The sequence below is a fragment of the Panthera tigris genome, chromosome A3 (genome assembly GCF_018350195.1).
Source record: "Panthera tigris isolate Pti1 chromosome A3, P.tigris_Pti1_mat1.1, whole genome shotgun sequence".
In the NCBI taxonomy this organism is placed as follows: Eukaryota; Metazoa; Chordata; class Mammalia; order Carnivora; family Felidae; genus Panthera; species Panthera tigris.
In genome coordinates this window covers 123959203-123981134 of record NC_056662.1, presented here as the reverse complement: position 1 = coordinate 123981134, position 21932 = coordinate 123959203, and the positions used below count along the sequence as shown (strand labels likewise).

General features: G+C 40.5%; 1 protein-coding gene across 2 annotated transcripts; it reads right to left on the bottom strand.

Moving 5' to 3' along the window:
- Positions 1–1976: 1976 nt before the first annotated feature.
- Positions 1977–20481, bottom strand: LAPTM4A (lysosomal protein transmembrane 4 alpha). Of its 2 annotated transcripts, XM_042982450.1 has the most exons (8): positions 20392–20480; positions 19866–20240; positions 11543–11663; positions 7583–7659; positions 7360–7482; positions 4228–4323; positions 3603–3701; positions 1977–2617 (listed from the first exon to the last, which is right to left on the bottom strand). In XM_042982450.1, exons 2-8 carry the CDS (start codon positions 19974–19976, stop codon positions 2543–2545), a joined length of 702 nt encoding a protein of 233 aa, XP_042838384.1. In that variant the 5' UTR covers positions 19977–20240; positions 20392–20480; the 3' UTR covers positions 1977–2542. The 2 variants fall into 2 exon arrangements, with proteins under 2 accessions (XP_042838384.1, XP_007080777.2); XM_007080715.3 differs by having other exon boundaries at positions 19866–20481.
- Positions 20482–21932: the final 1451 nt, after the last annotated feature.

The window sequence follows — 21932 nt, the reverse complement described above, 5'->3', positions numbered from 1 at the left end:
TTCTCTATAAACTCCAAGGCCAGTGTCCTTTTCCACAAGATAAAGCTGCTTCAAATGAAGTTGTGATTAAAGGTCATGATGGCCCATTTCCACTCCAGGAGGAACAATGCCCAGTTGGGCCCACAAAGCTTGGCTGTGGATTGCAGGCAAACACCACCCCCACCCCTAAAATGGGCCCCACCAAGTCAGGGACCTAATGTGTTCACATTTTGATGTAATCTCACTACGGAAAAATAGCTATTAAGTTTGGTTAATATCTAAATACACCTTAGCACGACCTTCAACAGAGAACAGAATTATACCAACTAAGGAAACAATGGCTCTCTTGCAAAAGTTCAATTTTTTTTTTAAGTTTGAGAGAGAGAGAGAGAGCACGCGCAGGCAAGTGCGCACACAAGCTAGGGGAGAGGCAAAGAGAATCCCCAGCAGCCTCCATGCTGTCACAGAGCCTGACACGAAGCTTGATCCCAGGAACCATGAGATCATGACCTGAGCCAAAATCAGGAGTTGGATGCTTAACCAACTGGGCCACCCAGGCACCCCTCTATTTATTTTTTAACATTTATTTTTTGAGAACAGAGAGAGAGACAGAGTGTGAGCAGGGCAGGGGCAGAGAGAGAGGGAGTCGCAGAAACTGAAGTAGGCTCCAGCTCTGAGTTGTCAGCACGGAGCCTGGTGCAGGGCTAGAACTCACAAACGCAAGATCACGACCTGAGTTGAAGTCGGATGCTTAACTGAGCCACCCAGGTGGCCCTCTATTTCAGTTTTTATACAGAAACAAAGTGAGGCCTAGCTCAGAGAAGTTATCCTTGATTTGGAAATCTTCTAAAACGATAAAGATATCAGTAAAATACCCTCTACTACCCCAAACTGGGCATACCCCAAACACAACTGTACTTTCCTAGTTTACGCTTTATTTTGGTGGTGGGTGTTTATAAGTGAGATTGCACCAAACAATTGTTCTCCCTTTAAAAAACGTGTAAAGTATGTTTTTTGGTTGTTAGGTCTATATGACGTATGTGTACATGGTCACTACTGCTACATTCTCAGCAAGATGCAGAGTGGTGTATTTTCAGGAGAAAATTTTTAGTCATGTGGTTTATAAGCCATGTGGTTTATGTGCTCATTGGTTCCCCTCCGAAGGTCAACAGACACATCTTACCTTGAATTATTCTTTTTCTCCCCCTCCCCTATGAATTATTCTTGATGAACTCATTACTGAACTACTAAATGATCTTTACATAAAAACAGAGCTTGCAGGGGGGCGCCTGGGTGGCGCAGTCGGTTAAGCGTCCGACTTCAGCTCAGGTCATGATCTTGCCATCCGTGAGTTCGAGCCCCGCGTCGGGCTCTGGGCTGATGGCTCAGAGCCTGGAGCCTGCTTCCGATTCTGTCTCTCCCTCTCTCTCTGCCCCTCCCCCGTTCATGCTCTGTCTCTCTCTGTCTCAAAAATAAACGTTAAAAAAAAAAAAAAAAAAAAAAAAAAAAACAGAGCTTGCAAGGCACCTGGGTGGCTCAGTCGGTTAAGCATCTGACTTTGGCTCAGGTCATGATCTCGCAGTTGGTGGGTTCAAGGCCTGCGCGTCTGACTCTGTGCTGACAACTCAAGAGTCAGGAACCTGCTTTGGATTCTGTGTCTCCCTCTCTGCCCTTCCTCCACTCACGCTTTCTCTCAAAAATACACCAAAATGAAAAAAATTCTTAACATTAAAAAAAACCCCACAGCTTGCTACCCTCATCATATAACTTTTCTAACAAACCATAATATTAATTCCTGGCCAGTGAGTCCAGTAATATATTAACTTTAAATAATATTTGTGTTACTGAACTAAAGAAATGCTTTCAAGTGAAATCTAGCATTGTGTTCTCAAAGTACCAAAAGATCCCAATAGTCTTGACTTTATTGTAAAGGAAAATGTGAGGTTCTAGCTATCAAAACAGGGTAACAAATCTTTTTTTTAAAAATGACAACAGTAAATATTTAAGAGATTTATTAAAGCATCTTATCACAAAGATGGAAACACATACAAATTAGAAACGTGCAACCGTCATCTTCCACAGTCAAGTTAAAATGGTATAGATATTTCCTGTTTTCATAGCCGAAAACTTCAGATCTTATACCCAACTTACTCACCCTGAATATTTTAGTCATTCTTCCTGAAAGTATCCAGGGCAGCAAATAACCAAAATGCAAACTATTATATAAAGAAAGTGCAAAGTTACAAAAGAAAATGTGTAGAGAACAGCCCCATCCCTCCCCCCATTCAAGGCAAACAATGGCACTTTGCTCTTGCTTAACCTAGATTGTCTTCAAAAACACTATTAAAATGTAATAGACATAACGATAAAAAAAAAAAAAAACAAAATAAAACTGACTTTGAATAGATGTCAAAAAAGCTTGTTAGTGTTTGAAAATAAATGCTGAAACAAAGGAAAGTGTATTTTATATCAAACACGTTTGAAGAGCCCTGTATTGCAGCATTCTGTAAAATAAACAAGACGAAAAGCTGGTATAGGGTTTATTGACAAAGGCAGAACTTCTTCAGGCAGGTATGTAAGGAGGCGGTGGCTCTTTCTCAGGCATCTTCACTGCCATTTCATAGGTTGGCAAAACATACTGAAGAGAGAAAAAAATTGTATCAGACTTAAATCACCTTGAAAAATTCCTGTCTGGAATAATTCAAATGCTTTCCGAGTTTAGCTGAAGAAACTATTAGCTAAAAAGTTCCTGAGCACAACTGAGGTGATCCAAGACTGCTAAAGAGGGAGGGGCAAAGGAAGGGAAGATGGAGTTTTGCTTCTGAACTGACCGGAGGCCACCAGGGCATCTTGACAGGAAGTAGGTCGCACCGTTCTCCCCTCTTCCCTACAGTGTGACTGACAGAACCAGTGCCTCAGGGGCTGCAAATCCAAGTTAAGGGCACCACTGACCCATGCTAAAGGAAGCCTCCATTAAGATGCTGGATCCTGAATTTCATCAGAATCTGTAATTCAAGGGCCAGGTACTTTTGTATCATTTCTTCTAGGGTAAAGGGCACATCTATGTAAGAGTGGCATTCCAACCTAAGTGACTCAAGTGTGAGAGGCGGGCCCTACATGGGCCACATGTATTCCACATGTTGAAAACCTGGAAAGATAATACAGCAGCAACTAAAGGGTCCCAGGAAGGAGGCCTCCCCACAGACGCCTGGAACCCATTGCATTCATCTCCCCACAGAAAATTCAGCTCCCCCTTTTGATCGTGTGGGTGTTTTTTAAAAGCAACACAAGCTGTAAATGACAGTATCCCATCCTTAGAGGTTCCAGAAGCCACAAGCCTGGCATGGCTCACACGGCTGTTTCCTGTCTGATCTCCTCTGCAAAATGCAACCCTTTTCAAGACTACCTACGAGTCCAACCTAACAGTCAAATTGAATGAGCAGTGCAGGGTGTCTCTCACCCATGTAGCCAGGTTTCCAACTGGGAAATGTTACATCTTGTGGATTTAAGCTATTTGTGTCCTAAACCACATACATGGCATTGAAGAGGCAGTCAAGACCTAGGCTCATTAAGAATGATCAATAACAACTACTGAAGATTTAATGTATTAAAAGATCGTTCACCTGTGGAGGTGCTTCGAAGGCAGGGTACACAGCAATCTCCGGCATGTTCCTGTTGTTGATGTATTTATAGCAGTTCCAAACACAGTTGATTAGATATGCCTAAAAGAACGCAAACAAAATTTATACATGCCAGAAACTCAGCAGACTACCTGCTCTAAAATTAAGGTGACTGCTAATGCTTTTCCGTGTACTTTCTCCCTGGAAAAGGGAATGGACATCCATTTGGACCTAGCAGAAGCCAGGCCCTCTGCCTACTTGCCCCCACTTAAATATCCCAAGTTTTATTAATATCATTTTACAGAGAAACCAGAACTGGGGTTTCAATTCAGGTCTGATAACCATTGTGCTGCCAAGGAAATTCTGTCTCTGAACCTTTGGAATGTGAACAGATTTTCAATTAAATCATGAGCTACTTCTAAAAACATAATGATGTTCTTTACACTTAGGAAGGATCCTGGTATTTCCAATCACTCTCTGGAAATGAGAAGGACATCACCTAGGTGTTATCTTTACTTCTATGTCCGAATAAACACTATCACTTAACTGTTGGAACTATGGGGAGAAAAGACAACAAAAAGGTTTAGATGAACAGTGTCAAAGCCCAAATATTTAGTCAGCAACTCACCTTAAAAATGATGAATAAGGCAAAGAACACAAGAACAATGAAGAGGAGGCAGCTGGAGTCCAATGCCAAGAGGTCATCTTTGTAGGGAAAATCAGGCTATAAAAAAAGGGGGTGGAGAGGTGAACAGGCAGAGGAAAGAAGATATTTAGGGCAGGGACATTACCCTCTAGGATAGCACAGTGATGAATACACATCATTACACACTTTTCCAAATCTGCAGAATGTAAGAAGTGAACCCAGTGTAAACTAGGAACTCTCGGTGATAACGATGTGTCAGTGTAGGTCCATCAATTGTAACAAATGCACCACTACGGTCTGAGATGTGGACAGTGAGGGAGGGAAGGGCGCGCTTTCTATTCGATTTTGCTGTTAACCTAAAACTGCTCAAAACCCTTAAGTTTATTAACCAAACACATACACATTCACTCATAATTCAGCTATGGCAGCTGCACGTTGTGACAGTCTAGAGAGCATCTTAAAAATACAAACAGAAAGGCACCAAAGTCAGAACTGATATTCTAATAAAAACTAGTAAACAGAATTGAACTCACTGTACCTTTAAGCCTCATCATCATGAATGCATGCTACTGAACACCTAAAATGCATTTGAATTCTGCTGTATGAGCTGAGCTCATCTTTCCTCTTCCCTGTTTTACATTTTTCTGGCCTTTGGAAAAAGATGATCTCCTGTATGCGACTGCAGACTTGTCCCTGAGTTGCTAAGTTACGAAGTGCTAAGGCTTACCTAAGTTTCAGGGGTCATTTAGTCCTACGTGGGGAAATTAATTTTTCTAAGAGCCAACTGTCAGTCTCAATGCTCATCAGAAAGGGGCAAAAAGAAGGCATGCCCCTGGTTATAAAGGCAGGTAAGATTCTGTGGCTTACTGCAGACTTACTATGTTCCATTGTGAAGGGTTCAACTTTATTTACTCATTAAGCTAGGTTCCAGGAGAAGGGTACTACAAAGGAATAATTTAGGATTTATAAGCTGGCCAAAAAAGAAAGTATTGCCACTCTGAGAGACCAAGTGAATATAACGACAGAATGGAGAAACCACTGGGGTCTATAAAAGGAATAGTAAAAAAAAAATTCACCCTAAAGTTTTCCTATAAAACTCATTTAATTTTTAAAAACATATCTGTTTTTAACAGAAATGTAAATACAAAGGCCCAAATAATTTTCAAAAATAAGCAGCATGTAAAAATCCCAAAGGACTGAAAAAGAAAAAAGCATCCACACACAACAACTCCAAACACAGCTGTCTCCTTGGGACAAAACTGTTCTTTAAACCTTTATTATAAATAAAAGGACAAAAATTGAATGAGACCAGCTCATGGGGAACGCTACAGATTTTTTTCAGAAAGATTGAAATCTTTCAGCCAGACAGGACATGACATGACAAGAGATCTAGAATGAGGAAGTTTCTGACCACGGCCAACCAGAACACCAGGCCCTGCCCCCAACCCCTTCTCTCTAGCTCATCATGTGCTAGGGAGAAAAAAGGGGAGAAGCAAAAATGGCATCCAGTGTTTGCATTGCAGCAAGCTGCTTCCCTCCCTTTCTCTATGTGGCAGCCACCATGGTCCCCTTTTAGTCTTCTGACTATACCATGTTCCTTCCTGCCTCAAGGGGTCTCTGACCTGGGACATTTGCTCCTGTACTTTCCCTATCTTAATTCCTACTAGACTCCTGAGCACAGTTCAAGTCTCACTTCCCAGCCCAGGTCTGACATCGGTATGATATCCACTCACGCAGCCAATACTTTTCCTTCACAGTTTTACTGCAGTAATTGTCAATTAATTTTCCAATCCCTTTACTAGCAAATGAGTTCTACTGATGTATCCCAAGAACCTAGCAGAATGCCTTGCACAGAAGCAGCAACCACCAAATGTTTTCTGAATGAATAAATTTGGTGGTACACAAGATACAATAGGCAGGATATCTGCCAAGTCGGGAGAAAATTCCTAACGACAGCATTTTTTAAATGAACTTCCATTTATCTGGACTTCACACCTCCTTGCAGACCTTACTCCAACCCAGAGGATTCCCTACCCCTCCATCACAGGGCACTAATCTAAGCTCCTCACTGAATGCTGTGTAACAGTTATAGTTCATTAACACAGATAACATCTTCATGTCTTAACTCCCCCAATTCACGTCTGCTCCTCGAGAGAGAGAGGAAGTTATGTTTATGTTTGTATCTACACCATTCACCAATAATTTGCCTTGAATAGAGGGAAGGATACAGTAAGCACTCAAATATTTGCTATTGATGCCGGCAAATTAAAAAGGGGAGAAGCAAAAATGGCATCCAGTGTTTGCATTGCAGCAAGCTGTTGTAGAGGCCGAGCACACCCCAAGCAGCGGGAGGGGCCTTACCAAGCTCTTCCCCTGGGAACTACATTCAGCAGCTCAGCATCCAGCCTGCACAGCTCTGAACTGGGTGTGTGAGCCTTTGTGCTTTACCTCTATTTATTTTGGGCATCTGTTAGCAAGATGTGCCCTTGGGTGTCAGAAAAGACTAAGATTATTTTTGGGGTCTGGGAACAAACATTTACAACATTTCAGCTTACGGAAGATTTTAAAGGAATGTGCTTTTGGATAGAAGGGGAAGCCTGTATAGCCAAGTGATTACAGTACCGGTATACTCAAAACAAAAGTTGAACTACTCCTTAAGTTCTATGATACCCACCTTTAGAGGCTTTTCAAAAAAAATATTTATTTTGGGGGAGGGGTGGAGGAGCAGAGAGACAATCCCAAGCAGGCCCCACTATCAGCACAGAGCCCAATGTAAGGCTTGATCTCATGAACCATGAGACCACAACCTGAGCCAAAATCAAGAGTCAGAAGCTCAACTGAATGAGCCACCCAGGTGCCCCATATTTAGAGATTTTTAATACTAGAATATCCAAATGGTACGGTAAGAAAATATCCTAGGTATATAAGAAAATATCCTATGTATATTACTGGCTTTAACAAGGTAGTTAAGAGGAACAATAATTATTTTGAAACACTTTTAAAAATAAACAGGGTAGATTAAAATAAAAATAGCACTGAAAGCTGACTCAAAGTTTGGATTTAAATACTGTACTTAAAATGAAGAGAAAAAGTTTAATTAGTATACACACTTACTAATTGATCCAGATACTCTTTGATTCTTGGCAAGTAAGTGAGAGAACTGATAGCAACCAGGCAACTGAGAACGAAGTCAAAAAGCCGGTAGCAGAAGAAGGGAATCAGCCAACCCACTTGATACTGAAGAAAAAAAATAACCACAACATCACAACACAAATATGAAATGTTAAGTGCCACTCAGTAAAGGTCAAACTCAAAGTCAAAAATATAGGGTACTTACAGAAATTGCTCCATAGACCAGCATTGAACTGATGATAAACATAAGAACAGAGACAGCAAAAAGAACACAGGCATTATCTAAGAAAACAACAAAAAAAAATCTAATTAAGCTACTTATGCAACAAAAAAACCCCAAAACTCTTCATGACAAAATGTTTTTTGTTTTTTGGGGGTTTCTTTTAAAGTTTATTTTTATTTATTTTGAGAGAGAGAAGAGACATAGAGAGCAAGGGGGAGAGGGGCAGAGAGAGAGAGGGAGACAGATTCCCAAGCAGGCTTCTCACTATCAGCACAGAGTCTGATGTGGGGCTGGAACTCACGAAACCATGAGATCATGACCTGAGCCAAAGTCAAGAGTCAGAGGCTCAACCAACTGAACCACTCAGGCACCCCAACAAAATTACGTGTTAAAGCTAGCTTAAAAAAAAATGAGTATTTTCCAGAATGCTCCCGAAAAAACCCTAAAGCCAAGAGAGTTAAAAAAAAAAAAAAATCCATCTCAGCATTAAGTAATGAAGTTTTGAGGAATTCACCCCTTTGTTTTTGTTTATTAAATTGCTACAACTCATTGACTCTTATCATCAACCAGTCACTCTGCTAGGGAGACAGGTCTCTGCCCAGAGCCTAAGAGTCTGAAGGCATGCAGATAATGATAATCCAATGTGGCAAGTGCTACATTGGATTAGCTGTCCTTGGGGAATCAGGGAAAAAATATGGAAGATTTGACACATGTTGGGTCTTGTGAAATGAGCAGGGTTCAACAGGAGGGAAAGGCTGGTATCTGCTTAAAAGACACATAAACTCAGAGCACTACAGCTGCCCTCTCTGGCCTCAAGTATAGAGATTCAAGGTTCCCCATTAACCTCCTCTCTCTTACGCCAACATGGGAACTCCCTGCTCCCCACTCCTTGCCCTTCATTTCTCCACTGCTTTAACAAGCCCATTTTCTTCTTTGTTCTTCACCTGTCTCAGGTTGTCTCCTTCCTCAAGGTTATCCAAATTCATTAATTACCTCACAAAACACCTGAGTAATCTCAACAATACTAAGCCACACTTGAGAGTTTTTTTTAGCAGATCTAAAGTTAATTCTTTGACTCCGGATAGATATTAAGAACCAGAAAGGCACTAATGATGATGGATGATTAGAATAACTGCTGGATGTCACACATGATATCATGTATCATCTTGTCACTTGGAAGTATAAACATCATCAGTATTTGGTGCTAAGTTAAGGGCCGTCTTTAGATTTTTCTAGAGGATATAGGATATCCTTTAGATACCCTGTAGCAAAAAAGGGGAGAAACGGAATAATAGGTGAAAAATACATACACAATACCTAGAACGAGACACTCCAATATTTGTGACTCAATAAAGCAAACAAAATATGAGGGCTAAACGCACAGATATGAACCTCAGGTTTCCATCCACCACCACATTCAAGAACCTCCTCCAGGGGGCCCCAAGTGTTCACCCGTTACCAAAGTGGATAAAATTAAGGTTAAATTCCTATTTGAAAAGCAGCTTGTATATGTTGCAGAAGCATTTCATATATATTGAGGGTCATATTCTGTTTAGCTGACTAACTGCAAACCTCATTATTTACAATCAGCCGCAGGCCAATGATCAGAAATTAACTTGCCATTTTAACACTGTGCCTGTGGGAGGGTCAACGTTCCACTTCCGTTAAGAGACACAAACTACTGTATGACCAAGAACTACACATTTTTATGTTCTCTCAATAAAGGTTCTGGCAGAACTAGAATCAACAAAAGTATGCTAACTCCGTATCTGATTCCCACTACGGTGGCCACGGCAGCCATGCAGCATGCAGTAAAACCTGTGGCTTCATCCCTGCAGCTCCAGCCACAGCATAAGAATGTCAACAGCCATAAATCTTTTTCTACACCTTGATTTAAAGAGAAACACAAGCTGACACTGCATGCCGAAAAATCCCAACATTAGCAGGTTTTATATAATTTTACAGCCTAAAATACCAGAAACAGGCATTAAAAACTAAAGTTTTATTCATCGTTGTATTTTGGTTTTTATTTTAAATAGAGAAACAGACTACTTAAGAAAAAACAAACTCCAGAAGGGAGGTTTCTAATATGCTCTTGGTATTTCTTTTACCACACTTGACAACATAATTAAAGGATTATAAAGATCTGAATGGACACTCAGTAGACACATTTTTATTTATTTATTTTTTTTAGTAGACACATTTTTACAAAGCACTTAAAGGGGAGCCTGGGTAGCTCAGTCGGTTAAGCATCCAACTTTTTGTCTCGGCTCAGGTCATGATCTTGCAGTTTCGTGAGTTTGAGCCCCGTGTCAGGCTCTGTGCTGGCAGTGTGGAGCCTGCTTAGGACTCTCTCTCCCCTGCTCTTTCTGCCCCCCCCCCCCCACACTCTCTCTCAAAATAAATAAACTTAAAAAAAAATTTTTTAAAGCACAGTGTAAAAAACTGTTAGTGATTTCATAGTGTAATGTCAACAGATGCCCACAAAACTCTACTTGAATCCTAGAAAAGGCAGCTGGCCCTGTAGACAGTGAATTATTTAAATTAACAACCAATTTTTATTTATTTATTTTTAAGTAGGCTCCACACCCAACATGGAGCTTGAACAACAACCCTGAGATCAAGAGTCACGTGCTCTAACAACTGAGCCAACTAGGTGCCCCCACAACCAAATTTTTTTAAAAAACAACTTCATAAGCTTATGGGAAGACCATAAATTTAATGAAGCTCAAGAACTTATAATAAAAGCTAATAAAACTAAAAATATGGTAACTTAAATCCTATAATATTATAAATACAACTTACATATGAGAACTCAGAACATTTTTCTGAAGTGAAATTTAAAAAAATCAACACGCAAAAAAGCTGTTCATACTGCAAAGTTTGAGGCATAATTTTCTGTTCGAACATTAAATTTCTATTCATAATATACAATCTTAACTAAAATATTTCTGAACCTGTATTTTAAATTTTAATGCTTATTTATTAAAAAAATTTTTTTTAACATTTATTCAGTTTTGAGAGACAGAGCACGAGAGGGGCAGAGAGAGAGGGAGACATAGAATCTGAAGCAGGCTCAAGGTTCTGAGCTGTCAGCACAGAACCCAACGCGGGGCTCAAACTCATGAACCATGAGATCATGACCTGAGCCCAAGTCGGCCGCTTAACCAACTGAGACACCCAAGTGCCCCATTAATGTTTATTTATTTTTGAGAGGAGAGAGACAGAGTGAGAGCAGGGAAGGGCAGAGAGAGAGAGAGAGGGAGACACAGAATCCGAAACAGGCTCCAGGCTCTGAGCTGTCAGCACAGAGCCCCACACGGGGCTCGAACCCACAAACTGCAAGATCATGACCAGAGCCGAAGTCTGACACTTAACCAACTAAGCCACCCAGGCACCTCTGCTCCTGTGTTTTAGAGAAAGATAAATAATGAAAATGTTACTGGAGAGTAAACAGGTTTAAAAAGGTAATTTACATGAATGTCTTCTATTTCTAACTCCAACAGTGTCTTTCTTCATCTAAATGATAGATATATATTTAGAACTGTGACCCTGAGCAAAAGATATCACCAAATATTCCAATAATTCATATTTCACATGTTCCCGTAAGCCTATTTGCTCCCATCCTCTACTACACTTGCTAGCGGACCTTCAGAGACTCACAAGTCTTTTTGTAATTTCTTATCATCGCCACAGCACCAGATAGGAATCAAAGGTATACAATGTATATTTCTCAAAAATCTAGTAGTCCATAGCATTTTCTGGGCAAAAGTGCTCAATTATAATTCTCACTGAATAATTTGAAAAACCCACAAAAACACTTTTATGCCTCAGCAAGTAAAATAACTTAAATATAATTTAATCAATTCTCTGAATAGAGTGTGTATATGTGTGTGTCTGTGTGTGTGATTAAAGGAGATATATTTTCACCTAAAAACATACCAGCCATTCTCTCAGATGAATAGTAATTGCCAATGACTTCATACTGAATGTTGACAGCTGGCATTGAGTTTGGATGAGTTACTTCCACAGTCAGCAAAATTGCCATCAATAGGTTTACCACCTGTGAAAGATAAGATGTTTGGTATCTGTTATATTATTAATCAGGAAACAGTCTTCACAATCTTTGGATGTCTTTCCATATTTAAACTGTTTTACTTGCAGTAACAAAGACAGAAAATAACAGATTAACCTGTAGATAAAACAGTATGCAATACCATAGAAAAACAGTTGAAAAATAATTATTTCCTAAAGTATAAACTTAATTGTTTCAGAGAAAAGATGTATTCCCTGAACTTGCGTTAATATCAACAAAATGGCAAAATGATTAAAAGGAATCATTACAAATTGTTCCTGTTCAGAATCACATGTTTATTCATACACCGATCTCAGAATTTCTGGGTTTGAAGAAGCCACAGTTCATCCAACATTACTTATGTAGTCCCATCAGTTAAGAACATAGTGATCCAGCAGGCTTACCTCACTACCTCCTCTCTGCTCTCCTCTATACACATGCTCCAGTTTGTTGGACATACCATTAGAATGAGGTTAAGATCAGCTTGGTCAGAGCACAGCAGGACCTCAGCCGCTAGAGCCTAAGCTAACAAATTTCAATTAATGCAGCCCAATTCACACTGGCTTCATAAATTTTTGGAATGTTACATGAGAGCAACTCCCTAAAACCCTTCATTCTTTTTCACACTTGATCCTGCTAAGCTACCACCTGAACCTGTACAGTTAGTTGGATTCTAATCTGTACAGTTAGTATAAGGGCTTGATACATTTGCAATGGAATTTCATCTTATATTCTTGCCTGTCAAGATTTTCTGGCGGACACCCCACAGATTTACTATCTTGTTTTTTAGCTTCCAGCATTTAAAAATATGATCAGCATGTAATCAGTATCTCCACCTCAGTCACTAGAAAAGAGAACCGGGCCAAGCACAGGAGGCGTCCTCTTCCCATTAATCAGCAATCTTTGAACAAAATTCTTTATCTCGTTCAGAGAAACATCTTGAGACTTTGTCAAATTTCCTGCTGCAATTCCATCACAGTATCTGGTGAGATTTCCTAGTTTACCAGGGTTGTAACTCCATTTGAAGCGGTAATTATTTATGCCTCCAGTGGTTAAAGAATCCCTGCAGTATGCCAGGAGGCACCGCTTCTTGAAGTGCTCAAAAACAGTCCTGTTAATGATTCAATAGAGAAAACCACCTAGGCTTGGAGTTAGGCTTCCCTATCTAAAGTGCACAGAAACCTATCCTCCTCCCTTTGTAAAAATCTGAACATTTGATGCTTTTAAGATATGTTAGAGCCTTGATCTGTACTTTAAACAAACTCTATTACATAGCTCTCTCCTATCCACCATGAATGATAAATGATTTTATCAGCTGGAGGCACTGCACATTCTCTATGACATGCAAACCAATTTTAACCATTCAAAAAGGTTAGGGGATCTAAACAATACCAAATTCAGAATCAACTGACATTTATTGAGAATATACTGTATACTAGGCATATTCACATACAGTATATTATTTCACTTATTCCTCCCAACCACCTGCTGAAGTAAATATTACTAAAGCCAATTTGCAGATGAGGAAACTAAGTTTCAGCATGCGAAATAACTTGTGTTACAGAAGACAAAGGTTAGAGCTAGGACACAAACCTGGTTCCATTTAAGACAACCAGCTTCTTAGCACCACAGAATTACTTATACCAATTCCTAAGCAACTCCTGTTTTGAGGCCTTTCCAGAAGACGCTATTATCTAAGGCTATGTTTATACTTTACTGTCCAAATAAATATGTTCAGTAACATACCTTTTCCCTTGCATTGCTCAAAAGCAAGGTACTTTATCCTTCAACTCTTGAAAGGTCTTACATAGGACAATCATATTTGCAAGGTGGCTCCCCAGTTGAAAACTGATTTTCTCAGGGGGGGGGGGGCATTTTTACTGCAATGGGTTTTGGCTAGTGTGTGGTATAGGAGTAGGAGCTAATACAACTAGGTGAATTAATTATTGAACAATCAGATGTATCTACTGAAGCCTTATAGAAATCAGTTTGAAATCAATCCAGCAAATTATTCTTTGCTAAACACTATACAGTCATAGTTAAATAGCTCTGCACAGGGACACCTGGGCGGCTCAGTCAGTTAAGCATCTGACTCTTGCTTTTGGCTCAGGTCAAGATCTCACAGTTCATGCATGAGTTTGAGTCCCATATCCAGCTCCATGCAGACAGCAAGGTGCCTGCTTGGGATTCTCTCTATACTTCTGTCTCTGCCCCTCCCCTGTGAGCTCTCTCTTTCAAAATAAATAAACTTAAAAAAAAGAGTAGCTCTGCATAGTACAGAAAAACAGTCTCATGTCAGGAAAAACTATGCAAACTCAATTACTAGATGAAGGAAATGACACAACCAAAATATTTAGGAGTTTAATTTTCCCTTCTTAAATATTTTTACTGCATGTAGGACTTATAAAAATGTATTTTTCTGGAGCACCTGAGTGGTTCAGTCAGTTGAGTGTCCAACTCTCGGTTTCAGCTCAGGTCATGATCTCACGGTCGTGGGATGCAGCACTGTGTTGGGCTCTGTGCTGGCAGCTGTGGAGCATGCTTGGGATTCGCTCTCCCCCTCTGTATGGCCCTCCCCCTCTCGTGCTAACAGAAAAACTTACAAAACAACTTTTTAAAAATCTATTTTTCTTCTCATAGATCAGCCACAGACTCGTAGTGACACTTCAAATCTCATTTCACTGTCACAGCCCTGAGTATTAAACAAAAGTCAAAGATCTAATCAAAAGGACCAAGAAAGGATAAATAAAATAAATTGTAGTGCTACTTCTTTAAAAGCTCACAGTTCTTCAAATCTTCACCGAGTTAATATATTCTAGGGGCGCCTGGGTGGCTCAGTCAGTTGGGCATCTGACTTTGGCTCAGGTCATGATCTCGCGGTTCGTGGGTTCGAGCCCCGCATCAGGCTCTGTGCTGACAGCTCAGAGCTCGGAGCCTGCTTCAGATTCTGTGTCTCCCTCTCTCCCTGCCCCTCCCTTGCTTGCTCATGCTCTCTCTCTCAAAAATAAAATAAACATTAAAAAAATTAAAAAAAAATTATATTCCATTATGTCAGTATATTTCATTAAAATCTCAACTTTCATTTTAAATATTAACCTGGAAAATCCATCCTTGTGATCTTAAAAGACTTACCACTGAGCACCCACCGTGTGCTCATATTTAGGCCCTGTGCTATTTACTTTTAATTACAGTTCCTCGATACTTCTACTAAATTCCATGTAGCATTTTTAAAAAAATATATAAAATTTGATACAAAATTTCTCTGAATAACAGCAAGTATGTACAATTTCTTAATATTTATTCCCAATTTTTTCCTTTGACTATAGTCAGGAAAAAAACCAAAAATATAATTTAAGTAATGATTAATTTCTAAACCTCATAATATGGAGGTACAGAAGACAGCAAACATGTTAACAGCACGAGCTACAAACATACCATTCAATGTAGAAGCAGTCCTGTACATTTATTGGGTTAAATTATGTGGTTTACATGGTTTTTGCAAGCCTTCTGCACACCTTGTATAAGTAAACAAAGAATAACAAAAGCCAGATGTGTTGGATTTTACTTGTTACAGAGATACGGTTACCAGGCTACCAGGCCCAGGCCCACGGAAGCACTGGGCCTCAGAAGAGGAATTCCTCTTTGCTTTCTCCTCTTGCTGCCGCACCCATCACAGATGATTCTTTGGGAGCTGGTTTTTGTTTTAAATCATTATTCTTTAGGTCTGCAAAGCACATTCTGCCACGACCCAGTATCTGCTGAGACTATAAAACAAAGTGTGTGCTTCAGGGCATCCTGATAAGGGTCTCACAGGCAGAGAGAGTCTCCACTGGGAGCCAGTCAGCAAAGCACTGCCAGCAGATAAAGATCAAAATGGCCAACCTCCAAAAATTCTGTTACATGTTTCACATATATATAAGCCTCCTGTTGTTTACTGGTAGTTACAAATGTGCAGTACAAATGAGTTATTCCTACTATATTTAAGAGGAGGCAATTAATTTAACAAATGTCTAATGAATACTTCAAATGTTCTAATTAACAAGCTAGCTACTATACACCTTTTATAGAGAAAGACCTATCATCTTTCTCCCTCAAGAACATCTTGTGGGGGAGAAAAATGAAAAGATAATCATTAGTAATCATGTAATAAGCAGTAGTTAATAAGTACATACAAATAGTATAAAGAAACTTTTCCAGATACACAGTGAGGAAACCAGATCCCTCTGGCTGAGAAATAAGAAAAGCTCCACCAAGAAAACATCTGGGCTAACCATTAAAAAATGAAATGGAACTGGCTAAATGCTATTAACAGTGGAAGCTGGGTGATGAGTAAATGGGAGATGTTAATACTATCTCATTATTCTTTAGATTTGAAATTTTCCTTAGTATGTTGTTTTTAAAATGTGACTTGGGGGGAGAAAAAAAAAGCACACGTCAAAGTACTGAGGCACAAAAAAAGTGTGTTTGAGGAAAGATATTAACTTCAAAAATATAAATAGGTTATACTCTTATTTAAAGGAGTCAGGGGTGAGGGTTGGAAAAGAATACAGTTTGAGGACACCTGTCTTCACCTCTCTCCCAGTCACCTAGCTTTAGATTATTTATGGCTGAGACATTCATGAAAAATTAGCAATATATTAAATCTTCCCAAAACAAAATTATTACAAATGCTCAAAATGTATTCTTTTTATTTAACGTTTATTTATTATTGAGAGACGGACAGACACAGAGCATGAGCAGGGGAGGGGCAGAGAGAGGGGGAGACACAGAATCCGAAGCAGGCTCCAGGGTCTGAGCCGTCAGCACAGAGCCCGACGCAAGGCGGCTCGAACTCACAAACTGCGAGATCATGACCTGAGCCGAAGTCGGCCGCTTAACCAACTGAGCCACCCAGGTGGCCCCTCAAAATGTATTCTTGTAACACACCATCAACCATGAAGGAGGACACCTACTCATTAAGACTATTTTCAATTATTCAATGAACATTTGAACTTCCATGTAACAAATTGGTTTGAAATCATCTGGCTTCAGATTCTTCAATAAATAACAGAGAAAACAATTTTAGGAATGCCAGAATTTAAACTAGAGCTCATTCTGAAACTTTGTATTTCTTGACCAAGGATTAAGCCACCCATGCTTCTTTCAAATCTAAAATGCCAAAAGCTAACACTTCAGGGCTGGTACCTCTGGTACACAGAACTGTCTCTGACTTCTCTATGTCCTATTTAACACCACAGAATTAATACTTTAGTACACCGTGTTGGAATGGCCTGAACACCAGACCAGTTGCCGGAAAGCAATGACACAGTATCCGATACATTCACTGATACAGCCTCTAGGCCCAGCAGGAGGGAGAGAACTGCACCCCCCACCCCCAAATTCCAAACAGCACAGAGGCCATCATCATAGATATTCTCCCACCTGAAACTTAGGAAGGGAGTATCCTGACAAGGTACTGGAGGAGGAAGGGACATTCTACCTCACTCAATCCCATATTACTTCTATTTTAGTAAAGAAGCTTCTAGCAACAAAATGCACTGTTTGGACAAGTCCTTTTTGTTTAGAGATATTACCCTATACTTTACCTGGGTGGTCTTGTTTTCTAAAAGGTTACACACCTTCCCAACTAGACAGAAATTGTGTTTTTTAATACTGCCATGGTACGGAAGCTACACTTTTGAAAGTCACCAACAAAACCAATGTCCTTTGTCCAGTCCTTTATCCAATTAAAATTTGATGTTACCGATCACCTTCCCCTCTCCTTTGTCACTGTACTGTTAAGTCTCATTTTTGTGTATGCACTCCAAAAATCTCTGTAATACCATAAAATAAGTGCAGATACAATTTAAGACAGAACATTTGAGTGCCTCTGTGTGGCAGATAATAGAAACAGAATAGACAATGGCATATGGTCCCTGTGATTTATTCTTTTTCTGTGTCTACCAAAGCCTTCTACATTGCAGATGACCAATAAATCCCTTAAGACAGATTAATTGATTTTAGAAGCTTATAATGTTCTATTAACCTAAAAGCCCATGCAATGAAAAACAGCTTTGGCATCCTTCTAAAATTGTGAAAACTAAAGCATGGAAAATAAGGAGATGTAAACTGTTTTCACATCAAGTGCCTCCAGTGGGGAGTAAATTTAAACTCCTCACTCCCTATTTTGGGAGAGTAAATACCCTTACTAATGTTTTACTCCCTGCATTTTTGGTTTGCTGTTTGTAACTCATATTTTCCCCTGCAATTCCTTTCACTTTTATGAGCTGATCCCATAGCATTAAAAAAAAATCTGCCTAGAAAAGACTGGAAAGAAATACCGCCAATTACATTCAGATGGTTGAAATTGGAATGGTGGTTATTTCCTTCTTGAGGAGGAGTTAGAAATCCTTTGTTCTGTGAATGGAGGGATCTGAGAAGAAACAGGACGATTAGGTTTTCAGGAAGAGTCCCAGCTGGTGGACACACCTCAGTTTAGTAGGAGGGAGGGTTATCTTCTAGGGACAAGGGAGACAGGGTAGAGTAAGAGGCTTGAGGACCCTTGTATGATTCATTTAGGGGAATGGAACGCAGAGCTAAGAACAAAAGAAATGGAAGACCCAGACCCCTGGCAAAATGGAGAATAAATAAAAGGAAGTTAGGAATACAGTGCTATTACCGTCCATTAGGTGATTAATGTCCAATATTACAAATCAGTTAAAATATAAAACAGAGTTTCTGAGGGGAAATTTGATATAATTTTATGCCAGAAAGATGAGATTTCTGAATATGGAAGTATAGGAAACATTAAAACAAACCTAGAAACTAGCAAATAAGCCTACACATTGAAGTTTTGTTTTTTTAAATGTACATCAATAAAGCAAAACTGTAAAAAAACAAACAAAAAAACAGGGCAGTCAGGAATAATACGAGGGTCCAGTAGTCCCCTGGAGGTGGGCCATGAAACAGTATCTACCTAAGATTATTGTCATCTGGTGTTTGTCCAAATACTAATGATTTCAAGGCACTGGGTAGGGAAGTAATGATAACACAGAAAGGCAAAAAAGAATGTGTGAAGTTTTTTTTTTCTTACAGTTCACAGAAGTTAACTGAAAAAATACAGTATCACTAATACCACAATCCTCCATACCAAACCAAACCAACAAAAAAACCCTCAAACAACAACAAATCACAGTCATTAGTAAGAACCGCCAATCAAGTCAACAATATGAAAAGTTTGTCAAAGCTTCAGTGAAGTCATTATAGCCTAAAGCTATCCCAACAGGGTCATAATTACCTTCAAAGTGTAGGAATACTGGAGATGGTGGTTAAGAAATCACAAAAGTATTACTGGTGAACCACCAATCAATAACACTGTCAACTTGGTTATGATACAGACTTACATAGATCTTGGGATCCAGGAAATGCTACCATATGTGGCCAGAATAAAGGAGGCTCTCAATAAAGGTCTCAAAAACCGGAATGGGTTTGAAATAAAAAGCGTCTAATGGGCAAGGGGTAGTTGAATCAGGAAAAATCAGATCGAGTGTAAATCCTGGCAAAAGGTATTGCCTCTAAGAGAACCTCCAGATTCACAACAGAGACCTTTCTGCCTACATCACACACACACATATTATAACAAAATAAGGTCCAAGAACCACAGGCAACTGAGTTATAGCTGGATCTTTCATTTTCCTTTCCGGTAAGACAATGTCGAAACTGGGCTACGTTTCTCAGGATCCACTCTTAATTGTTTTGTAGGGAACAAAATTCCAGGGAGTGTACGTGAAAGAGGGTTCTTTCTGATCACGGAAGTACAAAAAGGGCCTAAACCGGGTACTTTCCAGAACTCCTTACCAAATCCTAGTATCATTATCCCTCCCACCCACCATCCCTACTCTCCATCCTCCCCACCCCCAGCCCACAACGCCTCCGCTTCTCCCCACCCCGACTTTCTCCTGTAATTCGTGCCAAGGAACAATCTCCCCATTCCTACCCACCCCACTCTGATTCAAGGCCACAGTCTCCTCTCTCAAAGTTACAACACCCTAAGAAGAGTCTCCCCTATGCCTTCTCGCCCCACCCAACACCCCCCCTTTCAGTCCCACCCCCTCCCAGTGAACACTCCCTACATTTCAGACCCGGCTCCCCCACTTCCCGCTCATGCGCATTCCCGCAGGGCCCCAATCCTCCCACCCCGCCCGCCCTTACCATATACCAGGTCCCCAGGATGATCGTCCCGGTGCGGACATGGCAACAGCCGCAGCAACGGGTGCTGTAGAACCGGTCACTGCGGCTCCGCTTGAAAGTCATGGACACCATCGGGAATCTCTCAGGCTTCGTTCTAGGATGGGCCCCTGACAAACGCTTTTCGCCCAGAGGTCGAGCCCAGATAGCTTTGCCACAGTCTCCAAATCCAAACGACGCGTCTTCAAGCCCGCCCCTGACCCGGGCCCCAGCCAGCTCCTTCGCACCTGCGCACTAAGTGCCGAGCGCCGCTCTCGCGCGACCTCGGTTTACCCCTCTTCCTCCACCTTCCCCGCACACAGGCCAATGGAAGAGCGGAAAGCTGGGTGGACTCGGCCCCTGATTGGACAAACATGGAGATTGACAAGACGTCACGCCCAATCAGAAGTGCGACTCGCCTTAGCGCTAATAAATCCCCGCCTCTTACTAGAGGGCCGGGACTGGCTCGTAGGCCTAGAATAGCTTGGGAGTGGTTGGTGGTTTACCATACCCGAGACGAGAGCGACAATAAAAGAAGCATTTCATGGGGAGAAGCAGAGACAAGATGGGTTGGTGGGAGAAAGCGGGCACGAAGGACTTTCCTGTGTCTCCGCCACGAACGTCTTCGGAGGCGTCACGGGACCGAGGCTGCTCACGTGACCTTTGCGCGCAGCTTGATTATTTGGCTGGCCGGGGGCGGTGCCACTGGGAAAGGGGTGGGGCTAATCCCCGTTCTGGAGCCTTCCTCGATGCAGAGGTGGGAATTGGGGACTTCTTGGAAGAGTACAGTTTTAGGTTTCCACGCTCCCTCACTTTGAAGACTTCTTTTTGGGAGCAAAGAAAAGACCACCTAACTCTTAAGCAACTAAGAAGCAAGAGGATTGAGAAAAATAAAAACAAGATAAAGTAGAAGAACTGTTTAGTTGCTGGGTCTTTACAGATAAGTGATTTTTATTGGGAAAAATTGTGAAACACGTTGAAATGGACCAAGAGATTACTGGGTTCCTAAAGTGAAAAACCAGCCATTAGTCTGACACACCTTTCTGGGTACCCTGATTCTATGTGGCCTTTCCATCTTTCTTTGAGGAACTCTGTACAACTCTCTGTTATAGATAGCTAATAGCAAAAGGAAATACTCCTGTCCATTGAACTTGACAATGAATCTTAATGCTCCTGGGAGAAAGCCATTTTGCATCTATTTGTAAATTCATCTCCCATTCACAATTCAACAATATAAGTGAGTACTTTAAATTCTCCTTTAAACTGGTACTATCATGTTAACTGGTTTCCTCACTGAATAAATAAAATCTTTGCCACTTGTTTATTTTGTATTTGTGTGAGACTTAAGGCTTTTACTTAAAAAAAAAAAAAAATACATGGTTCAACTTTTGGGAAAGTACACTCCCTTTTAGGGAAGAGAAAGGCCTCCCCCAGCCCTGCCAAGTGTATTCTTAGCTGGAGACCACAGTGAATTCAGAGTAAAGGTTATTCGGTGAACACCGCTTGAAGTTATACATTGATTTCTTGATTATCTCTCCCCACTAAAATGTAAATTCTAGAAGAGCAGAGACTTTGTTTACTTCTGCAACATGGAAGAAATTGTCCATGGACAATTATCCTGGTTTGGATAATACTTGCAATATGGGAGGCCATAGTTAGGTCAGGCTACACTGAAGGATGGAGTGGGGTGGAAGCAATTTGACTCATAATGAATTGACATATCTCCACTTTAGTCCATACCAACACTCCCCTCTCCCCTTCGAAATTACATAGCCCTTACTGTGTTCTGTGCAGGGGTTCAATCACTATTTTGAATCATTTCATCCTTTCAACAATAACTACAGGGAAGGTGATTTTATATTATTTAACGCCACAGAAAAGTTAAATTTCACATCCAAGGTTACAAAGCCAGTATGTGGAGAAATTGGAACCTTCATAAATTGCTGGTGAGAATGTAAAATGGTGCACATGTTGTGAAAAAGTTTGACAGTTTCTCAAGAAGTTAAACACGGAGTTGCCGTAAGATCCAGCAATTCCACTCCTACGTATATA